The 23744-nt window shown below is 44.7% G+C and overlaps 1 protein-coding gene across 2 annotated transcripts; it reads left to right on the top strand.

The window, feature by feature from the left end:
• The first annotated feature begins 353 nt into the window (after positions 1-353).
• Positions 354-16772, top strand: ZNF326 (zinc finger protein 326). Of its 2 annotated transcripts, XM_044300473.1 has the most exons (10): positions 357-517; positions 4331-4406; positions 6544-6949; positions 8297-8483; positions 9055-9154; positions 10990-11137; positions 14055-14151; positions 14812-14942; positions 15267-15362; positions 15992-16772. In XM_044300473.1, the coding sequence occupies exons 2-10, from the start codon at positions 4333-4335 to the stop codon at positions 16151-16153; spliced, it is 1401 nt and encodes a 466-aa protein (XP_044156408.1). In that variant the 5' UTR covers positions 357-517; positions 4331-4332; the 3' UTR covers positions 16154-16772. The 2 variants fall into 2 exon arrangements, with proteins under 2 accessions (XP_044156409.1, XP_044156408.1); XM_044300474.1 differs by lacking the exon at positions 6544-6949 and having other exon boundaries at positions 354-517.
• The last annotated feature ends 6972 nt before the right edge of the window (positions 16773-23744 follow it).

Here is a 23744-nt window from a genome sequence, read left to right on the forward strand (position 1 = left end):
AAAAGCCCTCAATGGGAGGAGGAACTGACGCGTTTTAGGAGCTGATTTTGAGGCATTAGAAAAAAAAGCTTCAAAATCAGCACCAAAAATACTCCACAAATGAGCTTGTTTCTTGGTGACTGAAAAACACTATAAAAACCAGTTTCCACACAGCTTTTATGTTTTATTTTTAGACAACTGTGTGACCATTGCTTCTAGCACCATACACACGCAGGGTAATATCCAGCTTCTCACGTCACAGACACACTGCTCAGTCAGAGCGGCTGTGACAAAAGACAAGCGCTCGGTGGGCGGGGCATTCAGGAAAGACACCACGTGACGCTTTGCAGCCGGCCAATCTTGACAAGGGCGGGATCATCGTGACGTCACTCCCCACCGCGGCCATTTCTGAAGCGTTGAGGCGGAGGAGAGCTCTTCCTTTGTGTCTTCTGAAGCCCGGCAGCCGACGAGGAAGCAGCTGACGTCCGGCTCTTAAGCTTTTTTCATTCACAGTCGTCCAGTTCCACGATAACCGCAGGTGAGGGGCAGCGAGCCGTGTGCGTGTGAATTTAGCGCTGCATGTGGCGGGCTCGGTTATACCTAAGATGGCGGCCGCGCCTTTGTTCTCTGAGGCGGTTTCCCTTCTAAAGGCCGCCGCAGAGCCGTTTTCCCCGCGTTACTATGAAGCCGCAGAGTGTAAATAGCCCCTTCCAGCGCTATGTGCCGGGGCCTGTGCTGTCTGGCGGCCGCGTTCCCTCGCAGGGAGGACCGTGTCTTTAGCTCAAAATGGCGGCGCCATCTTTTTTCGGTTGCGCAATTAAGCACGTTCCTTCCTCTTATGCGCCGCTTGGATTTAGTCTCCAGGCCCTTCCATCGCCTTTTACCTTATTTTTTTGGCCAGATGGGTTCTATATTAGACTATTTATTTTTTGTGGTTTATACATTTTAAATGGGTTGCTCAGAGCTGATCCCGGACTTGCCCCCATTTTCACCCAGACAACCCCCAGACTTAAGCATCGTCTCACTTCATCCAATGGCATTTATCATGTAGAGAGAGTTGCATAGCACTTACTAATGTACCGTGATTGTCCATATTGCCTCCTGTGCTGGCTTCATTCATTTTTCCATTATTTTATACGCTGCTTGTTTCCAGGGGTTACTACCACCGCTTCAGTGCAGATGTGGTGGATGAGAGATGCTGCGCATAAGGCCCTGGTCTCCGGAGAGGCTGTGCCTTTTTCCTATAGAGTGTAACTGATCACCACTGTTGTAACCCCCCTGGATACAATCAATGTATTAACTTGAACAGTGTATAATGTGGTGGAAAAATGTATCAAGCCAGTAAACGAGGCAATATGGACAATCACAGCTCATTAGTAAATGCCTTGCATTAAAGGATGGATGAATCGCCTTTTCATCAAAAAATCAATGTTAGCATGTTACTGCTGCAGCATTAGGCTATTCTCACGCTTGCATTTGGTGCGGATTCGTTCAGATAACACAACCGCATGCATCCGTTTGTATTACCTTTAACATAGCCAAGACGAATCCGTCTTGAACGTCATTGAAAGTCAATGGAGGACTGATCCGTTTTCTATTGTACCAATGTGTGTCAATGTCCCCATTGACATACATTGTGTGCCAGAACGGATCCGTTTGGCTCAGTTTCGTTAAAACTGACACCAAAACGGAATGGAGGCCAACTGATACATTCTGAGCGGATCCTTTCCATTCAGAAAGCATTAGTGCAAAACTGATCCGTTTTGGACCGCTTGTGAGAGCCCTGAACAGATCTTGTAAATGGAGAGCCAAAACGCCAGTGTGAAAGTAGACGAGCATAAAGCAATCTTTAGTTCCTTCACTTATCCCTGTTTTCCCCTTGGGGTACTTTCACACTAGTTTTTCTTTTCCGGCACTGAGTTCCGTCCTACGGAGCTCAATACCAGAAAAGAACTGATCCGTTTTATCCCCATGCATTCTGAAAGGAGAGAAATCTTCAGTTCAGTCACTGAACAGCATTTTGGACGGAGGAAATTCCGGATCGGTTGCCGGACTGCCAGATCCGGCATTCATTTACATCAAAATGTATTAGTGCCGGATCCGTCCTTTGGAATCCTACATTATGAGGACCTTCTCAAGATGGCTCCTCTGCCAGTTCTCTGAGGCCAGAACTGCTTTCCCTCACTTCCCATACACACTTGCTGTAGCCAGCAGCTTCCTGCCAGCCAATCAGATTGGATTACCGAGACACGCCTCCTCGCTCTGGAGCCTAATGCATGCATGCAGTGCGAAGGACCGCCCCTCTTCCTAGTCTTTTAGGGCTCTTTCACACTTGCGTTCTTTTCTTCCGGCATAGAGTTCCGTCGTCGGGGCTCTATGCCGGAAGAATTCTGATCAGTTTTATCCTAATGCATTCTGAATGGAGTGAAATCCGTTCAGGATGCATCAGGATGTCTTCAGATCCGGCATTGATCCGGATCCGTCCTTAAGCTAAATGTCGTTTCGGCGCATTGCCGGATCCGACGTTTAGCTTTTTCTGAATGGTTACCATGGCTGCCGGGACACTAAAGTCATGGCAGCCATGGTAAAGTGTAGTGGGGAGCGGGGGAGCAGTATACTTGCCATCCGTGCGGCTCCCGGGGTGCTCCAGAGTGATGTCAGGGCGCATGGATCACGTGATCGCATGGCACATCATCCATGCGCATGGGGCGCTCTGACGTCATTCTGGAGCGCCCCGGGAGCCGCACGGACTGTAAGTATACCGCTCCTACTATGGCAACCAGGACTTTAATAGCGTCCTGGCTGCCATAGTAACACTGAAAGCATTATGAAGACGGATCAGTCTTCAAATGCTTTCAGTAAGTACACTTGCGTTTTTCCGGATCTGGCGTGTAATTCCGGCAAGTGGAGTACACGCCGGATCCGGACAACGCAAGTGTGAAAGAGGCCTTAAGGGAGCAGCGGATAGGGACAGGAGACATTAAGTTATTAAGGTAATTACAGATCTTTTGACACTCATTGACAGACTAATTCGGGTATACATGCCTAGCGCTAATAAACTAGCAAATAAAAAGTTACTCTTTAAAGGGAACTTGTCACCGGGATTTGGGGTTTAGAGCTGAGGACATGGGTTGCTAGATGGCCGCCAGCACATCTGCAATACCCAGTCCCCATAGCTCTGTGTGCTTTTATAGTGTAAAAAAACTCAATTTGATACATATGCAAATTAACCTGAGATGAGTCAGAGCTTGAAAATATGACTTCTCTGGTCACACAAGTAAGGCTACTTTCACACTAGCGTTCGTCGGTCCGCTCGTGAGCTCCGTTTGAAGGGGCTCACGAGCGGACCCGAACGCAGCCGTCCAGCCCTGATGCAGTCTGAATGGAGCGGATCCGCTCAGAATGCATCAGTCTGGCGGCGTTCAGCCTCCGCTCCGCTCGCCTCCGCACGGACAGGCGGACAGCTGAACGCTGCTTGCAGCGTTCGGGTGTCCGCCTGGCCGTGCGGAGGCGTGCGGATCCGTCCAGACTTACAATGTAAGTCAATGGGGACGGATCCGTTTGAAGATGCCACAATGTGGCTCAATCTTCAAGCGGATCCGTCCCCCATTGACTTTACATTGAAAGTCTGGACGGATCCGTCCGAGGCTATTTTCACACTTAGCTTTTTTTTTTGCCATTTTAATGCAGACGGATCCGTTCTGAACGGAGCCTCCGTCTGCATTATTATGAGCGGATCCGTTCAGAACGGATCCGCCCGAACGCTAGTGTGAAAGTAGCCTAAGATGACTTTTTTTAATTTTTTTTGTTTGTATATGTATCAAATCGTTTTTTTTAGCTATGGGGACTGGGTATTGCGGATGTGCTAGTGGCCATCTAGCAGCCCATGTCCTCAGCTCTATACCCCAAATCCCGGTGACAGGTTCCCTTTAACGTTCTCTGATAAATGCCATTTGCTAAAGTGAGGCAACCCCTTTAAAGGGGTTGTCCGGGTTTGGAGCTGAACCCAGACAGCCCCATTTTTGCCCCTCTGAGATGAGTAATGACTCATTTCCCTCTTGCCTTGTACTGTATTGCGCAGGACGAGGGCTTTTTTTTTTGTGTGTTGATCCCTAGTTTAAACAAAGTGCAGAACCCCTTTAAGGCCTGTTTCACATTTTGGTTAGTGATGCAGCCAGCTGTTCAGCTTCCCCATCCAGCCCCAATTACTCTAATGGCGACCGGCAGCGATGCTGTCTGCATCCACAGTTACGTAGTCTGAATGATCCCTAAGTTTTAGTATGTCTATTTTGGTGTCTTTCCATGTGGATAGGTAATTGGGCATATTATTGATATAATTTTATTCTTTTAGGCATGGACCGAGATTACGGACATGGATCTTATGGTCGCGGTATGGATAGCTTTGCAAATGACAATTCTACTGAGAGGTAAATGGTTGATATTGTATATTTTAGGAATAAGTCTTTTATGCTTTCACATTATAATTTACTCATGGTAAACCTATGTTTCTGTTGCTCAATGCTTACGTTCAGAGGCTAACATGCCTAGTTGCACTCTCTACCAGGAAGTTGATACGGTTGCACCCAGTTCAGCCAATGCTCTGTGAACTGAGGAACAAAGGCACAAATCTCTGCAGAGCATTGCTTCAATTGGATACAGTTATATCCTCTTCTCATCTGGGAGCAGGACGGACTACAGTGTACACTCTTCATCCCGCTGCTGTAAACAAGTCTGACAATGCCAAAATAAAGGCGTATTCAATTTTAGTTATCTCCTAGCCACAGAATTGCTTGTCTGCAGTCCTGCCTGCTCTGCTGCCCTATTGTTCCCAAACACTGTCCTAATCAGACCGGAAGTGGCTTAGTCCCATGTGGTGATGACATGCTGTTCTAGCACACATGACTGCTGAGACCAAAAACTTGGCACAGCAGTCACAGGACCAACCGCGGTACTGCAGGCAGGTTTATTGGGCACTGGTTCTAGGGATTGGGTTGGATGACTTGCAGGCCAAGCAGCCTGTTTAGTGTTTTGCTAATTAGAAATTGCAGTAATCTGTTTTCCCAAACAGATATAGCGCAAATGGGTTCTCTGGGAATTAAGAAAATGAAAATACTTAAATATTACTTTATTTTAAATATAATCCCAAATACTTTTCTAGTTATAATGGCTCGTTTTGTCTGTGGAGTAATCATTAAGAGAAATAAAATGGCTGTGGTTCTATTAGCGCACACATGTCCTGATCATACAGCACAACAAGTTACTTAACACTGAGGTAAAGAGCTGCCTCATCCTCCTCTCTGCTCTACTTGTCAGGTATTATAATCCTGAATACAGATAAGATCTTCAGCTGAATTTCTGTAGGAATAGAGTTCATGAGGAGGCATCAAGTACAGAGAGGAGGTGGGGATGTGGCTGATGGGCAGCAGCCCTTGTATGCAGTCTCCATTCCCACAGTCTGCCCTCTCTGTACTTCATGTCTCCTCATGCCCTCCATTCCTACAGAGATTCAGCTGAAGATCTTATAAACTGTATTCAGGGTCATAATCCCTGACAAGTAGAGAGGAGGATGAGGTGTCTCTAACTCAGTGTTCTGAAGTAACTTGTCCTGCTGTGATTAGAACCGGTTTTCTGTGTACTAATAGGATGGCGACCATTTTGTTTCTCCTATTGATTGCTCCCCGGACAAAACAAGCCATTATAACTGATGAAAGGTGTTTGGGAATATGTTTATAGTAATATTTTAATTTTCTTAATTCCTGAACCCCTTTAAAGAATTAAAAAACTAAATGTTTACATGCATATTCTTGGGTATATGCTAGGATAATGTTTTGACAAATCACTTAATCTTTACTACCTGGTGTCTTCTACCTTAAAAAAAAATAAAAATCTTCCTATTCCTTACTGTAATAACACAACAAATGCTAAATTTAAGGAATTGAAAAGGGCCTCTTTGCAAGCAATAGAACCAGGCCAATCTGGTTACCAGGCTGAGGCAGATATGGTGAAGGCAGACTACGGATCACCTATACTGCAGATGTGAAACTATGCTTTGGGCACTTTGTCACTGTAGTCACAGCAGCATTTCCGATGTCAAATTCAGTTCTGTACACAAGAACTGTAAAAAAAAACTAGTGCTAGTCGATCCCGTCTGTCTTCTCACATACTAGTGCCATTATTTCCCTATAAAGAAGAACCTCCTTTCAGCAGTACTTGGCCCGTGTTCAGTTTGCATTTTAGAATGAATTCCTAATGCTGCTGCTGGTATTATGTGCTTGTTAGAAATTTATGTAAAATGATTTCCTTTCTTCGAGAAGCTGCATAAGCATTTGATACTTAATGGAATGCAAACTAAACTAATATCTGACATTTCAATGTTGACCAAACCTTCCAGCTTTTGGGAGCTTTGCCTTATAAACTACCGAACCTTAAGATATTAGGTTAGTTAATGCGCCTACTGTGTAAGATTTAATGTATAGTTGATAAATGTCAACTGATGCTTAATGCTTTGTTCTGTATCTTTCTGGAAAGCTTACCTCTATTTTTTTCCTCACGTCAATTTTCCAGGTATGGGCCTTATGAGTCTTTTGACTCGAGGTCTGCTGTGGGTGGGCGAGATCTGTACAGATCTGGCTATGGTTATAATGAATCCGAACAAGGCTACGGAGATAGTTATGATGGTCGATATGAGAACACATACCGGAGTAGCGTTGACTCTTATGACGGTAGAAACCAGGGCGGGTCTAGCTGGGATCCGTCTTTCACACGAGCAAAAGTGAGGACTGGGTTTATGGAGGACAGAGGAAGAGACACTTACTCTTCCTACGGCGCTTTTTCTTCGCCCTATATGAAGCCTGCAACAGTAGGCTCTCGGGGAAGAGGAATGCCTGCTTACCCCGACGGTGGCTTTGGCGGCAGAAGCAATGATGCTTTTGGAGGACCAGCAGCAGGCAGAGGCCGTGGCAGAGGAGGAGTAAGTACAGAATCTTCTCAGATTCTTTTTGATAGTCACTTTGAATTATTTGAAGACCAGAACTTTAAAATGGCGTATTTCCTATCTTATTCTATTGCTTGGAGGTTTGTGCACTCCCAGTGTGAAAGCTGACCTTTAAAGAAGTAATGCTTTAAAGGTTCAACTGGGAACTTGCCCATAATTGTCTAATTCTTTCCATTTGAAAGAAAATTAAAGCGATATTATTTAACTAGTATATCCTATGTTTACAAGGAAATACAGCCTTCCTTGGCCTTATTGGAGTAACATCTAAAGAAAATAAATTACAAAAGGTTACATGAAGACCTTTTTGAAGTTCTGAGTAGGTTAAAGGTGCAATGTATTGGTCAAATGTATTTTCAGAATTTCAAATGAGTTTAGTATTGTTAGTGGGTGTCACGTTTATCCTATATCCTCAGGCTCCCCCTTCCCTATTGTAGAACACTTGTGCTTTCTAACTGCCCCGTGTTGGTCCTGTTGGGTGTCAGACACCAGACACCCTAGTTTATCAGCTGTTTGAGAAGGCAGTGGCCTTCTCTCCTTTTCCTAGCCTAGTGTCGTGTGGCCTAGGAGCAGCTCGGCGCCATTCAAATGAGTACGCCATACCAAGCGCAGCCACAATACAATGTACGGCGCTGTGCTTGGTTAGCTGCAAGAAGGCATGAGTGCTCACAGGAGCTCCGCTACCTTCTCAAAACAGCTGATCGGCAGAGGTTCCGGGTGTCATCAGTATAGGATAGGTCCAGGATCAGATAACTTTGGCACTTCAGCTGTTGTGAAACTACAACTCCCAGCATGCTCCTTTCCCTTTAGTGGCTGTTCTCTGAACTCCCACAAGTGTGCATGATGGGAGATGTAGTTTTGCAACACCTGGAGTGCTGGAGGTTAACCCCTGGGATAGGACATCAGTAAAGAAGAATACTTGGAAAACCCTTTTAAAGTTCAAAAAATATATAAAAAGCAGGAAAACGCGATTTAATGCAAACCTACCAAAGTAGAGCTTATCAGTTTTTCTTTTTGACCCAAGGTAGCTTTTTAGCTTTAAGTATAGTATGATGCCTTTAATTTAATTAATTTTGTGAAATGCATTGCACCTTTAATAAGTAATTGCAAAACTTGTAGTGTGTTTAAGTTTTATTTTTTTAATAAGTTAATATTTTTTGGGGGGCATGTTTTTATTTTCTTCTGGGTTTTATTTAATGTTTTGTAGCTCTTTACTTATCAGTGTGGTTCTGTACATTGCTAGTTCCACATGTTTTGTAAAGGGATACCCTTTAACCGTATTGGATCTTGTCAGTAGTTTAACCTGGTTTTTGCACTGATTTGTAGCAACTTGGCCGTGGCATGCGCAGACCTGGAATGTTTGACTATAAGCAGCAGTCTATGCCAGGTGGCATGGCACGAGGGATCAAGAGGAAGATGGGCCAGCCTTTCAAGTCACCCATAGGTTTTGGCAAAAAACAAAAGTTGAACAAACCTGGTGGAAACCAAAATGTAAAAAGTACCCCAGCACCAGGTAATGACACTTTAATGAAAAATATGCTATAGAGTAATTGGTGCAATATAAATGCTGTGAAATGTTTGGTTAAGGCTATGTTCATACTGTTTTGGGGTTAACACTTTCCATGTATGTGCTGGAAAAGCTGCAGAGCATACTGCAAACATAGTTGTTGTAGCTATAGGCCCTCAATCTAGGGGAGGCCAAGAGTTAGCTTGAAGTTTGCTGTAAAGGGTTACCGGCTGTTACAGGGGCACTGGAAGGCTTTTAGCGATTAAAACAATTTGTATTATCAGTTTTCCACAGGATAGGTAGGTGGTAAGTATCAAATAACTGGGGGAGGTGAAAAAAGCAATGCACTTAAATTTGCACTACCCATCCCTTCAGAGGGGACTCGACACTACGGTCTCTGGATTGTTGGTCCCAGAGGCCGGTCATGCCACTCCTGCTATAGATTTATCATGTAACCTGGGTTTAGGTAATGTATACTCTTCGTGAATTCAGTTGACAAGGATGGGGTTAGTTTATTTGCTCCGTCAGTTTACATATTACTCCAGTTCTGTGCTCTACTTACACTTTGTTCTTTCAGAGCCAGTCGATCCAGAAGAGGAAGAGAAGCGCCGCACAGAGGCTAGAAGAGAGAAGCAGAGGCGCAGAAGAGAAAAGAACAGTGAGAAATACGGAGATGGGTACCTATCGTCTTTTACTGTGGCCATATGTTTATTTTAGGAGGATCAGATTCCAACTGACTTGTAGTGACTTGATTCCATAATCTGTATATCAGAATGTATTTATTTGAGTCGTTAATATCGCTGGAGATTATTCTAAAGTAATTAGTGGCTCGGCAGTGGTCAGTTTCTGGACACCATTCTAAAGTGCTATTCAAATTAGTTATGTTGTATCTGATTCAGTGGCTGGTATGTTTTGGCAGTGCCATGCCCTATAACTGGCAGCATTCTGATTTTAAAGGGCTTTGCTAGGTCTAAATCTCCGGGCTACGAAATAGGAGATAACAAACTGATCAGTGGGGCTCCGGGGGGTGGGGGGTCCCATGGATCCAGAGATTGGTGGTCCTGTTCCCCTATAATAGTGATGGGTTGAGCAGCACCAGTTGTCTGGATAAGTGTGGAACCCAGCGGTCCACCCCTACCGATCAGTTATACTTATCCTTACTACCATTTTAAGCATTGTGGTCTCTTGTATCTGTCATTTTAACAGAATTCTTTTTGTAGTACAACATGACTTGTAGATGACAAAGTCAAATGCAGGATATCCTACCTGGAATTGTCATGGACACTTGCAGGTCACACCTTTAAAAATGCTTAAACATTGAGCAAAAAGTCACATAATTGAAGTCCTCTAAAACTGCATGTAATAAGGCAGGGAAATTCTGTGATGCTTGGCTTGTCATGGTGATCACTCCTTGGCAACTCCACCAACCAAACATACAGGGCGCAGTGCCAGCGGTTGAGGCAGTGGTCCTACTCACCTATACATCCAATAAAAATACAAATACCGCGGCACTTCCATAAGTCTACTTTCAGACTTGCAGCAGGACGGATCCGACAGGCGGTTCTCCATGTCGGATCCGTCCTGTGGCTATTTCGCCGTGTCCGCGGACCGCCGCTCCGTCCCTATTGACTATAATGGGGGCGGTGCACGGAGAAAGCCGCCGGACTAAAAAGCCTGACATGCAGTAATTTTAGTACGGCGGGCTTTCTCTGTGCTGCGCTGGAGCTCCGCCCTGTCCCCATTATAGCCAATGGGGACGGAGCGGGGGCACGGCGAAATAGCCGCAGGACGGATCCGACATGAACAGCCTGTCGGATCTGTCCTGCCGCAAGTGTGAAAGTACCCTAAAGTGACATGTGTTTTATTCACCAAAAAGGAGCAATGTTTCGGTTCACTCCTCTTTTCACTGCTTGAAAAAGGTTCCATGGAGTGAACCGAAACGTTGTGCCTTATTGGTGAATAAAACACGTCACTTTATAGGAAGTGCTGCGGTATTTTTATTTTATATAGTCTCCATATCCTGCACAACCAATTTGATAGGTGTGCTTTTCCTGATTGCTTGTAAGTGTTCTAGGATACCATGTGCCTATCCTGTTTAAACTGCATTGTTATCTGATTAAGAGCTTGTATTTCCTTGAAATGCATTATTTTTCTGCCTCCTCTGCATGTAGGTTTAGAGGATGAGGCAGACTCCACAAGTTTAACTTGTAGATATTTTTATGCGCGCGCCCCCCCCCCCCCCCCCCCCCCGTTTACCCAAGTAGCTTTTTATTAGAGCTGTCATTGCTTGACACAAATGAGCTGATCTGTTGGATATGTAATGGTGAAAAGGTTAGATTTTGTAGTTTAAATAGGGAAAGATGTTAATATTTTGGTTAAAAAAAAAGCAGGAAAGGGGGGACCTGAAGTTTGGTTCTTGGTGGTTTGTCCCTGTGCCCTTCCTCGTATAAATATTCTAAAATGTAAAATTGTATAACCCCATAAGCACTTATTAACTATACTTTATTTTTAGAATGGCCTTTACATGCTCCTTCTGCAAGTTCAGATCTTTTGATGAAAAGGGTATTGAAGAACACTTGGAGAGTCCAGCTCATCAGGAAATGTTGGATCATATTCAAAAGCAAACAAAATTTGACAAACCAGTCATGGAGTTCCTGCATGTAAGTAGAGTAGTTATTAAAGTGTGTTTCCAGGCTCTGTTAATTGCCCTTTAATTGTATCCAAAGATCAGTTCTTTTAGGCCCCCTGCACACGATCAGGATTGCGTGCGGATTTTCCGCGCGGATGGCTTTGCGTGTAGAAAATCCGCACCGTAGGTAATGTACATTGTATTCTATGAGAATTTGAAATTCTCAATGCACACAATGCAGATTTTTTTTCCGCGTGGATTTTGACCTGCGGTGCGGATTTTAAATCCGACATGTCAATTAATTATATTTTTCCTGACCGGATTTTCTTCATTCACTTAGTGAAATCCGCATGCAAATCCGCACCAATTAATGCGGATTGACCGCACAGATTTGCCTGCGAACACCTGTGGATTTCAGTGCGGATTCTCCACACATGAATCCTGAACGTGTGCATGTACCCTTATCAGCTCTGAAGGCAGCATAAAGTGACAGAAATGCTGATTTCAAGTGTTGTAACTCATGAGCTAAAAGTGGTTGCTGAAGACCAGCATCATAATCATTGCAGCCCAGGCCTTGAAAAAAGTCCAGTCTACCTGAGAAGTCCTGGTTATTCATCTCCTGCTCTCGCCCATCTGCTGATGATTGTCAGTTCTCTCCTAGAGAGAAAACTAGGTAGAAGACTGTCGGTCGTCAGCAGGAATTCATGAATAACCTTGACTCTTCTCAGGTGGCTGTGACACTTCCTGGCCCAGTCTGCCATGATTGTAATGTCGGTTTTTGGCAACCACTTTTAAATGAGACCGCTGAAATCAACTCGCCTGTCTTCTTTATGCTGGCCATACTAAAGTCAGCATTGGGGTCCATTCACACGTCCGTAAGTGTTTTGCGGATCTGCAAAACACGGACACCTGCAATATGCGATCCGCAATTTGCAGACTGCACATCAGACACTATAATAGAAAATGCCTTTTCTGGTCCGCAATTGCGGATCCCGAAAAACGGATGCTGATCCCAGCAATGCGGATTCACATCCATTCCAGCCCCTTTGAAAGTGAATGGGTCCGCAAATTGCGGAACAAATGCGGTTCCAAATTAGTGACGTGTGAATGAATCCTAAAGTTGAGGACAGGTTCCCTTTTTAAAGTTAATGTAAATGTTCAACCAAACTTTGCTAAAACCTATTCTAAATGTGGTACAGGCTTATAGCAGAGGGGAGCTAGCGCAGGCATGAGTTTGATTTGATCCTGGAGGAACACTTGACAGGGTTATTCCATGAAAAGTCTAATACATTCAATAAAGAAAATATTTTTAATCCCCATGTTTTCCTGATTGGTAGCGCCCTCTGCTGTTCATTCTGTTATTCAGTGGTGAACTAACATGCTTGGTAGCTTCCCTGCTTCCTTCTCCCTGCGTGTGGATGTAGTGATCTCGTAGTGAAGCAGATGAGGTGGTCCAGACACCATTTATCTCTTCTAAATATATAATAGAATAGAGCTTCCTCTGTAGACAGTGGAGAAGAAAGGGTTTGCGATGCTCCCTGGAAGAAGCAGGTAATTGTCACATGAGGTACTCAGTGGGAGAGAAGTCCTGCAGATAAGCAAGGGGGCTAAACCCTGTTGTGGCCCTTGCAGACGAGCGTTAGTCACGCTGTGAGTCTGCAGTGTGGCGGCTCCCCGCCTGAACTCCCAGCGCTGTGGGGGGTCACGTAGCATTACATTGATTTATGATGCTATGTAGGGAGGGAAAGGTGATATTATGCAAAATACAGACAGCTAACTTAAGGGCCCTTGCAGACTAGCATTATTCACGCTGCGAGTCTGCAGCGCAGCTCCTGGCCTGAACTCCCAGCGCCGGGGGTCACATAGAATCATAAATCAGTATAATGTATTGGACAACACTGGCATAATGCTGTCAGTTATATATCATTCCAGAACTGTAAAGGTTACATAGCAGCATTATACTGATTTATGATGCTGTGACCCCCAGCGCTGGAAGTTCAGGCCAGGAGCTGCGCTGCAGACTCGCAGCGTGAATAATGCTAGTCTGCAAGGGCCCTTAAGTTAGCGGTCTGTATTTTGCACAATATCACCTTTTTTTTCCTTTTAATCCAGATAGTTACAAGTTAGGCTACTTTCACACCTGCGTTTAGGTGCGGACCAGTCTGGTATCTGCACAGACGGATCCGTCTGCATTACTCTGTCAAAAAAAAAGTCTAAGTCAAACGGATCCGTCCTGACTTACATTGAAAGTCAATAGGGGACGGATCCGTTTACAATTGCATCATATTGTCAATGTAAACGGATCCGTCCCCATTGACCTACATTGTAAGTCAGTACGGATCCGTTTGGCTCCGAATCGCCAGGCGGACACCAAAACGCTGAAAGCAGCGTTTTGGTGTCCGCCTCCAGAGCGAATGCATTGGGGCTAAACTGATCAGTTTTGGGCTGCTTGTAAGAGCCTTGAAATGGATTTCGCAGGCGCACCCAGAAATGTCAGTGTGAAAGTAGCCTTAAAATCCAGATACTAGTTTTCTTGATCAGTTATGCATAACTTTATAACCCCATGAGATTTGTAATGAACAAATATGTAGCCCTTTAACTTTAAAATGCTGACCTAGTATCTGGCAGTAGTGGCATAAAGTTTAACTATACTTGGCTACAAAAGGGACACAGGAAGAACAATTACTACAAGTTTAAGCCTTTTACTAGGCATAAGTTATGATTTTGGTTTAAGGATGTGCCTTATCTTTACTAATCACTTGGGTCACTGTGTACTGTGGAATGTCGGTCATTATAACTAAAGTAAGTATAACTGTTTAAACTTATGAAAAAGCACAACATGGAAGAGACTTGCTGCTTTGGTAATCTTAGTTGCAGCGCAGAGAAAATCCATGGATTTTGTAGTGTTTGACAACGGGAGGATTAATTTTATCTTTCTTGTTATATAGGAATGTATAGTAAACAAGTTCAAGAAAACTGCTGCGCGCAAAACACAATCTGTCCAGAATGAAGCTGCAAAAGTCCCAGATAAGGATATCATGGAAGGTAAAGTGGTGTTTTGTTTTTATTTTTTTTGTTTTTTTCCTTGAAGGCTGGCATGAAAGGAGTAGTTAATCATATAGAAAGTGCGGTAACCTATTAGGCCCTGCCAGAGATGGGGGGGGGGGAAATGAATAATCGACTGCATGTTAGTCTAAAATGGCTTGTGGAATGTGACTAAAAGGGGAAAAATATGTTTATAGGTATTGGTATGCAACGCTAAAAAAAAGAGAAATTGCTTGGTCATTAAGGCCCAAAATGCATACAGAGTGAAGGGTAAAGGGAACCTGTCACCCCATAATGCAATCTGCAGGCAGCATGTTATAGAGCAGGAGGAGCTGAGCAGATTGATAGTTTTGTGGGAAAATATTCAGTAATACTTGTAATTTATACGTTTGAACTCTTGCTCTCAATTGTACACGTGTACACCATTCTGTGTGCGGACACATAGCTGTCAGTTGCTGATAATACCTCCTCCGAGAGCATTGAAATCAAAATGGCAGAGATCTAAATGTATGAATGACATGTTTTACTGAATCTTTATACAGTTTTGTGGCAAGTCTTTCAACATTTGGGTTACCTATTCTGGAGCTGCACTCCAAAAACAATGCCACTGCACCCTTGCATTTTATATTGATATTAAACAATTTATTTTTGCCTTTTTAGGAGTTACTCCAGATGATCATATGACAAAAGTTGAAACTGTGCATTGCAGTGCCTGTAGTGTGTATGTCCCTGCGCTGCACAGCTCTGTTCAGCTGCACCTCAAGTCTACCGACCACTCAAAGAGTAGACTGGTAAGACGTGTTTTTTTATTTATTTGTATGTATTTTTTTGTTCTATAATGATGTAAGAGACTGTATAAAAAACTGTTAAGCTTATATTGGCCAGATAGATGTGGGAAAGCATGGCAGACTGGATGCATCCATGTATTATGTAGTTGATTCATTTAAATGCCAGCTACATACGTTTCCTCTGCTGGATCAAATGCAGAGTAGATGGCTGTCCACTCACTGCTTCACCCAGCAGTAATGGCTGATCACTTCTAACACCTCATTTGGAATGAATCCCATAATCTACGTATCTATGAAAACATAATCACAAAACATTTTTCTTTCTAGGCCTATAAAGATCAAATTAAACGTGAAAGCATTTTGACAGCTACAAGCATCTTAAATAATCCCCTTGTAAAGGCGAGATATGAACTGTATCTGAAGGTAAGCTAACCCAGTAAAATAAATGGGCATATCTCAGTTTATGTTCAAGTAACTGATTACTGCATTTTGACGAAATTGTCATGTGAATTAATGGTCTTAAAAATTAGAGGGGTAAATGTCAAAGGGCCCTTTACATTGTTCAACAAGGGGGCAATTATTGGGAAGGAGCATTCCCAGGGACACTGGTTCCTGATTTTCCTTTTGACTGTTGTCAATCACCTGATTAAAAACATGCACTCTGCTGCCCAGTGACAATGAATCTGCACGGGGGCATCTCTTTGCTTGTCATCATACAGTGAAAGTGATTGATGCATATAATTGCCTGCTTGTTTGCACCCCCCCTTCCCGGTACAGGAACCCTGACTTGGTGGCCTGGGGTAGTATGTTTAGGGCAGTGTGACTGCTGTAAGTTGCTGTGTGATAGACATGGGTTTCTCTCGTGGGTTTGGGTGCTGTCTGAGAGGTGGCAGGGAAAAACCTCGGCTGTGAATTGGCAAATGTGGCCTGGAATTATCTTTTAATTGTATATGTGGACTAGACCAATTTTTTTTTTCCCTATAAATATATATTTTTGGTGTTTGCTTAGTGCTGCAAGCCATAGTACTTACTTGGCTATATTTTATTTCAAGGGTGAAAATCCATTTGAAATTCAGCCTGAAGAAACCACAGCTGACTCTGTTACTGAAGATGCAGCTGAAGTTCCCCCTGCAGAAGATGGTGGCGATGCCGTTGTAGCCCCCGTCTCAGAAGATTTTACATCAGACTGTCTTACCTCTACTGAAGGAAACTAATTATGATACTTGAAGGCAAATTCATCCCTCCTTTTTTTTGTACTTTTTTTTTTTAAACTGTTCCATCCTATTTTAAACCCTGGCTTTGTGGGATATGGAATTAATGTTTGATGCTTTGCAAAGTTATATATATAAAAAAACATTTCCTTTAAAATGTTACATCTTCATACAATGAGTTTGATTTCTCTTGCATTTTTTTTTTTTAACAGAAACTTATGTTTGTTGGTCAGGACCCATCCTGATGTTTAACATGCCAGTTTTATTTTCAGTCTTCTATTCTAGATTGTAAAATTTTTATTCTGAAAATGCTGTGAAGTCTTGGAGTGTATTTGTACAATGTTGGACAGTTAATGTGGTTTGTGACACAAATTGTGGCATTGTAAAAAAAATTATTTTCCCCCCCTGTTTTTGCTACTTAGATCTTTGTCTGATAACGAAATAAATCTCAAACTGTTCCCCATCTTAACATTAATTCTAAAACTAGCATTTTCTGGGTCCCCTAGTTTGTCTTGTAACCCATTTTTACTTTTGGGACAAGAACATGCAGGCTTGAAATTGAAAGGCTTCTATGTAAATAAATTTTCATTATCGTATAATGGGATTATACAGCTTGCTGATACACTTTGCTTTTTATTCCTTAATATTTTCAGATTTATTTGCATTATCTTTTTCTACCACCAGAAACTGAAGGCTTATGCAGACTAGCTCCATTCAGCTAAGGGTCCATTCACATGTCCGCAATTCTGCGTAACGGAATTGTGGACCCATTCATTTCTATAGGGCCGCACGATACGCGGTCTGGATCTGTAAATGTGGACCCGCACTTCCGGGTCCGCATTTCTGTTCCCGAAAAAATAAAATAAATATAGAACATGCCTTATTTTTTTTTCGTCTGCAATAGCGGACAAGAATAGGCATATTCTATTAGTGCCGGTGATGTGCGTTCAGCACATTGCTGGTGTCCGTGTTTTGCGGATCTGCAAAACGCACACGGATGTGTGAATGGACCCCAAGGATACACAGACTCGCACTATCCAATCAGTGCTGCAATTTTCTGTCTGTGCAGGCCCCCTCCAAACTAGTTACTACCACCCTGTAGCCTCACTGAAGGCTAATGGCAATTCACTCATAACTTCTAGTAGAAATAATAACTGAATGGCTTAGCATAGAGCCATAAGAATAAGAGGCTCCAGAATTATTACATGGGGAATGCATGAAGCTTTTCACCACTCCTAACATTCCTGGTTTAAAGGTCCTCTAAGTTGCAACCCTTGTTGAATAAGACAGTTGTCCAGATTTACCAACATGTCTAACACAAATTTGTGTGCAAAAGTGGCACAATTTGAGGCACTAAAGGTTTCTATAATTTTTCTGATGGGTTTTTCAAGGGGTGGGGAGTAGAAAAGTCTAGATTGCCGGCCTAAGTTTACACAATCTGAGCTTGTCTTTAAAAAAAAAAAAGTTGTTCAAATTAACTGGTCCATTATTAAATATTTTCACTGAATCCACATTAGAATTGGAAAATTGAGTATATTGACATTGCTCTTAAATGAGCCAGGATTTGTAAAAATAGCATGGGTTCCTTCTGCAGTGATGAGTATAACAAGGCTGGTATGATCGAGTAAAAACCTGCAATAAGGGTATATCGTGGATGTAAACTCATCAATGAAAGGGGCCAGAGGAGTGTGTCAAATCATTCAGATAAACAGGTGGTGCACAGTGAAGCAAATTGTAGCTGAATACCTCGCAGTTGCACCAGTTAGGCCCCATTTACAGTTGCATATGAGTTCTGGTAGCCTCGTCGGCTGTAGGTTACTGGAGCTCAGCATTGCCAGATACGACTGCTGGATCCCCATTAACTATAATGGGGCCTGGCCATGATCTGGTCGATTTTATGGCATAAATGCCAGATTTCGGCTGGACAAATACAGCTGCATGCAATGGTTTTTGTTCAGCTAACATTCGTGGGTCAGGCTTTGGGATACACAATGAATAAAACCTTATTGTGATTGTTAGCCAAACAGTAGTGGAGCCCATACAAAGAGGGCTCTATCAGACTGAGTGATGTCCCCAACCCTCCAATCCAATTAATAAAAATGAGCGTACTCCATTACTGGCTTGTATAATTGTGCCTCTGATGAGCAAACACTGATTTGAAACATGCACAATTAATGGGCAGCGCATCGTGTAATTAGGGATGTGCTGCCAATAATCAGAACAGAGTTAGAGGAACGACTGTGGTAGCAATAATTGCTCCTACATTCACTTTGCATCAGCCAGTGGAAATGAATTCTGATGGCCGTTTCTCGTCCATCAGCGTTCATCCTGCCTGACTCCTTGAAAAAGGCTTCTAAGCCGAAACGTTGCGTTAGGAATAAAATGCCAAGAGAGGGACGTGTTGTCTCCATCCTCTTCAGTGAGCAGTGGAGAAATGTGGCCTGGGCAAGTGAATCCACATTTTAGTTGCACTGTGATCATGGGCGAGTCAGAACTTGGTCTAAGCAGCATAGAGCAATGAACCCTTCCTATCAGGTTTTAACAGTTTAAGCTGGTGGAGTAAGGGTGCTGCTGCACTTAGTTTTGTATTTTTATTTTAAAGTTTCACTTTTTTTTACTTTTAAATTTTATATAATACTTTTTTTTTTTCAAAGGGTAGTTTCCTCTGTAGAACAGTATGGGGGGGGAAATACAGTGGTAAACATGCAAAAACTCAATTTAAGGGGATCTCCCGTTGCAGCAAATTATCCCCTATCACAGAGGCTAGGCTCTGACTGTGTCCAACCTCTGGGGCCTCCCCAGTTTAAATGGAGCAGCGGACACACTTGGATGCTGCTGCTCCATTCAACTATATGGGACTTGAATAGCAGCCCCATGTAGTTGAACTAGATCAGCAGAACCCCCTTTCTATGGTTCAATAAGATTTTATTCTTTTATAATCAAAGGAAACATCACAAATTGCAGTATAGAAACCACATATATAGTTACAATGCGACATGCAATCGTACACAGCAGTATAGCATCAAGGACATGGTATAAGCATGTAACTGTATTGCAAACAACCCGCTGTCAAATAGTCAGCGGAAGCAAAGGCCCCAAATAGGCTTAATAAGGCCTCAAACAAATGATATATAGGCCAATAATTCTAGACAAACATTGACAGAGAAGGGGGGAAGACAAAACGACACACACGAGGGGAGAAATCGTAGGGCATAGCTGGCAGAACCCCCTTTCTAGTGATCTTTGTTGTAATGGGACCCCATTGAAAATACACTGGCACTTGCTTTTTTCAAGCAGGGCAAAAACAAAAAAAGGGTGTCTAGGGGAACAAAAACACCAGAGCCTGCTCCTAATTTCCCAAAACCGCTCTTCAAGGATGAAATACACCACTACTAGGAAGCGCTTGGGTGTTTAATAATTTGCATAGACTTCCATGTAACATTTGGAGATGGTGTTGCTTTTGTCTAAAAATGCCAGTCAAAAATGCACCCTAAACCGCTGTATAAGGGCTCGTTCACACGACCGTGTGAAGCCCGTGCTGTGGACCGCCAATTGCAGTCTGCAGTGCACAGGCACCTTCCGTAGGGTAGGCGCATGGGGATTGCAGCCCCATTCACTTGAATGGGTCTGCAATCACGCCGTTCTGCAAAAAGAGAGCACGATCTATCTTTTTGCAGTGCGGAGAAAAGGAACCCCAGAAAGCACTTCATAGTGCTTCCGTAGTGTTCTGTTCCGCATCTCTAGATTTGCGGACCCATTGAAATGAATGGGTCCACGTTCGTGATGTGGAATGACAACGGAACGGTGCCTGTGTATTGCGGATCCGCAATACGGGAACGGGACATCAACTGTTGTGTGAACGAGCCATAACACCAACTTAGCATACCTCAGGTCCTCTTTTATACTTGTAGCTGGCTAGTAACATACAGATACATTGATCAATTGTGCTACGCCAGTTTTGTGTCAAAAATGTTGCAAGTTATGCCTCCATATGACATTTGGTGCATAGTTTTGAGACATTCGATGATCCTTGCCACTTCTAGACGTGAAGTGAATAGTTTATAACTAGAGTTGAGCGGACACCTGGATGTTCGAGAAGTTCGGCCGAACTTCCTGGAAATGTTCGGGTTCGGGATCCGAACTTCGTCCCGAACCCGAACCCCATTGAAGTCAATGGGGACCCAAACTTTTCGGCACTAAAAAGGCTGTAAAACAGCCCAGGAAAGAGCTAGAAGGCTGCAAAAGGCAGCAACATGTAGGTAAATCCCCTGCAAACAAATGTGGATAGGGAAATGAATAAAAATAAAATAAATAAAAATTAACCAATATCAATTGGAGAGAGGTCCCATAGCAGAGAATCAGTCTGCATGTCATAGCAGAGAATCAGGCTTCACGTCAGCCACCACTGCAACAGTCCATTGTCATATATTTAGGCCCAGCACCCAGGCAGAGGAGAGAGGTCCCGTAACAGAGAATCTGGCTTCATGTCAGCAGAGAATCAGGCTTCACGTCAGCCACCACTGTAACAGTCCATTGTAATATATTTAGGCCCAGCACCCAGGCAGAGGAGAGAGGTCCCGTAACAGAATCTGGCTTCATGTCAGCAGAGAATCAGTCTGCATGTCATAGCATGTCATAGCAGAGAATCAGGCTTCACGTCAGCCACCACTGCAACAGTCCATTGTCATATATTTAGGCCCAGCACCCAGGCAGAGGAGAGAGGTCCCGTAACAGAGAATCTGGCTTCATGTCAGCAGAGAATCAGTCTGCATGTCATAGCAGAGAATCAGGCTTCACGTCAGCCACCACTGCAACAGTCCATTGTCATATATTTAGGCCCAGCACCCAGGCAGAGGAGAGAGGTCCCGTAACAGAGAATCTGGCTTCATGTCAGCAGAGAATCAGGCTTCACGTCAGCTACCACTGTAACAGTCCATTGTAATATATTTAGGCCCAGCACCCAGGCAGAGGAGAGAGGTCCCGTAACAGAGAATCTGGCTTCATGTCAGCAGAGAATCAGTCTGCATGTCATAGCAGAGAATCAGGCTTCACGTCAGCCACCACTGCAACAGTCCATTGTCATATATTTAGGCCCAGCACCCAGGCAGAGGAGAGAGGTCCCGTAACAGAGAATCTGGCTTCATGTCAGCAGAGAATCAGGCTTCACGTCAGCCACCACTGTAACAGTCCATTGTAATATATTTAGGCCCAGCACCCAGGCAGAGGAGAGAGGTCCCGTAACAGAGAATCTGGCTTCATGTCAGCAGAGAATCAGTCTGCATGTCATAGCATGTCATAGCAGAGAATCAGGCTTCACGTCAGCCACCACTGCAACAGTCCATTGTCATATATTTAGGCCCAGCACCCAGGCAGAGGAGAGAGGTCCCGTAACAGAGAATCTGGCTTCATGTCAGCAGAGAATCAGGCTTCACGTCAGCCACCACTGTAACAGTCCATTGTAATATATTTAGGCCCAGCACCCAGGCAGAGGAGAGAGGTCCCGTAACAGAATCTGGCTTCATGTCAGCAGAGAATCAGTCTGCATGTCATAGCATGTCATAGCAGAGAATCAGGCTTCACGTCAGCCACCACTGCAACAGTCCATTGTCATATATTTAGGCCCAGCACCCAGGCAGAGGAGAGAGGTCCCGTAACAGAGAATCTGGCTTCATGTCAGCAGAGAATCAGTCTGCATGTCATAGCAGAGAATCAGGCTTCACGTCAGCCACCACTGCAACAGTCCATTGTCATATATTTAGGCCCAGCACCCAGGCAGAGGAGAGAGGTCCCGTAACAGAGAATCTGGCTTCATGTCAGCAGAGAATCAGGCTTCACGTCAGCCACCACTGTAACAGTCCATTGTAATATATTTAGGCCCAGCACCCAGGCAGAGGAGAGAGGTCCCGTAACAGAGAATCTGGCTTCATGTCAGCAGAGAATCAGTCTGCATGTCATAGCATGTCATAGCAGAGAATCAGGCTTCACGTCAGCCACCACTGCAACAGTCCATTGTCATATATTTAGGCCCAGCACCCAGGCAGAGGAGAGAGGTCCCGTAACAGAGAACCGTGACACAGCTGCCTTGGCGACCTCTTGCTCCTCCTCTGCCTTGGCCTCGGGCTTCCACTTGTTCCCCTGTGACATTTGGGAATGCTCTCAGTAGCGCGTCTACCAACGTGCGCTTGTACTCGCGCATCTTCCTATCACGCTCCAGTGCAGGAAGTAAGGTGGGCACATTGTCTTTGTAGCGTGGATCCAGCAGGGTGGCAACCCAGTAGTCCGCACAGGTTAAAATGTGAGCAACTCTGCTGTCGTTGCGCAGGCACTGCAGCATGTAGTCGCTCATGTGTGCCAGGCTGCCCAAGGGTAAGGACAAGCTGTCCTCTGTGGGAGGCGTATCGTCATCGTCCTGCCTTTCCCCCCAGCCATGCACCAGTGATGGGCCCGAGCTGCGTTGGGATGACCATACTTCATCCTTATCCTCCTCCACCTCCTCCTCATCCTCGTCCTCCAGTAGTGGGCCCTGGCTGGCCACATTTGTACCTGGCCTCTGCTGTTGCAAAAAAACTCCCTCTGAGTCACTTCGAAGAGACTGGCCTGAAAGTGCTAATAATGACCCCACTTCCTCCTCGGCCACCTCCTCTTCCATCATCGCCCTAAGTGTTTTCTCAAGGAGACATAAAAGTGGTATTGTAACGCTGATATCGGCGTCATCGCCACTGGCCATGTTGGTGGAGTACTCGAAACAGCGCAACAGGGCACACAGGTCTCGCATGGAGGCCCAGTCATTGGTGGTGAAGTGGTGCTGTTCCGTAGTGCGACTGACCCGTGCGTGCTGCAGCTGAAACTCCACTATGGCCTGCTGCTGCTCGCACAGTCTGTCCAGCATGTGCAAGGTGGAGTTCCACCTGGTGGGCACGTCGCATATGAGGCGGTGAGCGGGAAGGCCGAAGTTACGCTGTAGCGCAGACAGGCGAGCAGCGGCAGGATGTGAACGCCGGAAGCGCGAACAGACGGCCCGCACTTTATGCAGCAGCTCTGACATGTCGGGGTAGTTGTGACCACCAAATTCAGCACATGCGCCAAGCAAGGGATGTGCGTCAAACCGGCTAGTCCCAGAGCTGCAACGAGATTTCGCCCATTATCGCACACCACCAGGCCGGGCTTGAGGCTCACCGGCAGCAACCACTCGTCGGTCTGTTGTTCTATACCCCGCCACAACTCCTGTGCGGTGTGGGGCCTGTCCCCCAAACATATGAGTTTCAGAATGGCCTGCTGACGTTTACCCCGGGCTGTGCTGAAGTTGGTGGTGAAGGTGTGTGGCTGACTGGATGAGCAGGTGAAAGAAGAGGAGGAGGAAGCTGAGTAGGAGGAGGTGGCAACAGGAGGCAAATAATCTTGCCCTGCGATCCTTGGCAGCAGAAGGACGTGCGCCAAACAGCTCTCCGCCTGGGGCCCAGCTGCCACTACATTTACCCAGTGTGCAGTTAGGGAGATATAGCGTCCCTGGCCGTGCTTACTGGTCCACGTATCTGTGGTTAGGTGGACCTTGCCACAGATGGCGTTGCGCAGTGCACACTTGATTTTATCGGAT

This window comes from Bufo gargarizans, chromosome 7 (assembly GCF_014858855.1).
Source record: "Bufo gargarizans isolate SCDJY-AF-19 chromosome 7, ASM1485885v1, whole genome shotgun sequence".
NCBI lineage: Eukaryota > Metazoa > Chordata > Amphibia > Anura > Bufonidae > Bufo > Bufo gargarizans.

What these genes read in the sequence shown, in the direction of transcription:
- ZNF326 (XM_044300473.1), top strand. Translation starts at nt 4,333, where the DNA reads ATGGACCGAGATTACGGACATGGATCTTATGGTCGCGGTATGGATAGC. An exon ending in AAAAAGTACCCCAGCACCAG is followed by an intron (nt 8,484 to 9,054) that starts GTAATGACACTT and finishes TTGTTCTTTCAG; the next exon opens with AGCCAGTCGATCCAGAAGAG. An exon ending in AGTGAGAAATACGGAGATGG is followed by an intron (nt 9,155 to 10,989) that starts GTACCTATCGTC and finishes CTTTATTTTTAG; the next exon opens with AATGGCCTTTACATGCTCCT.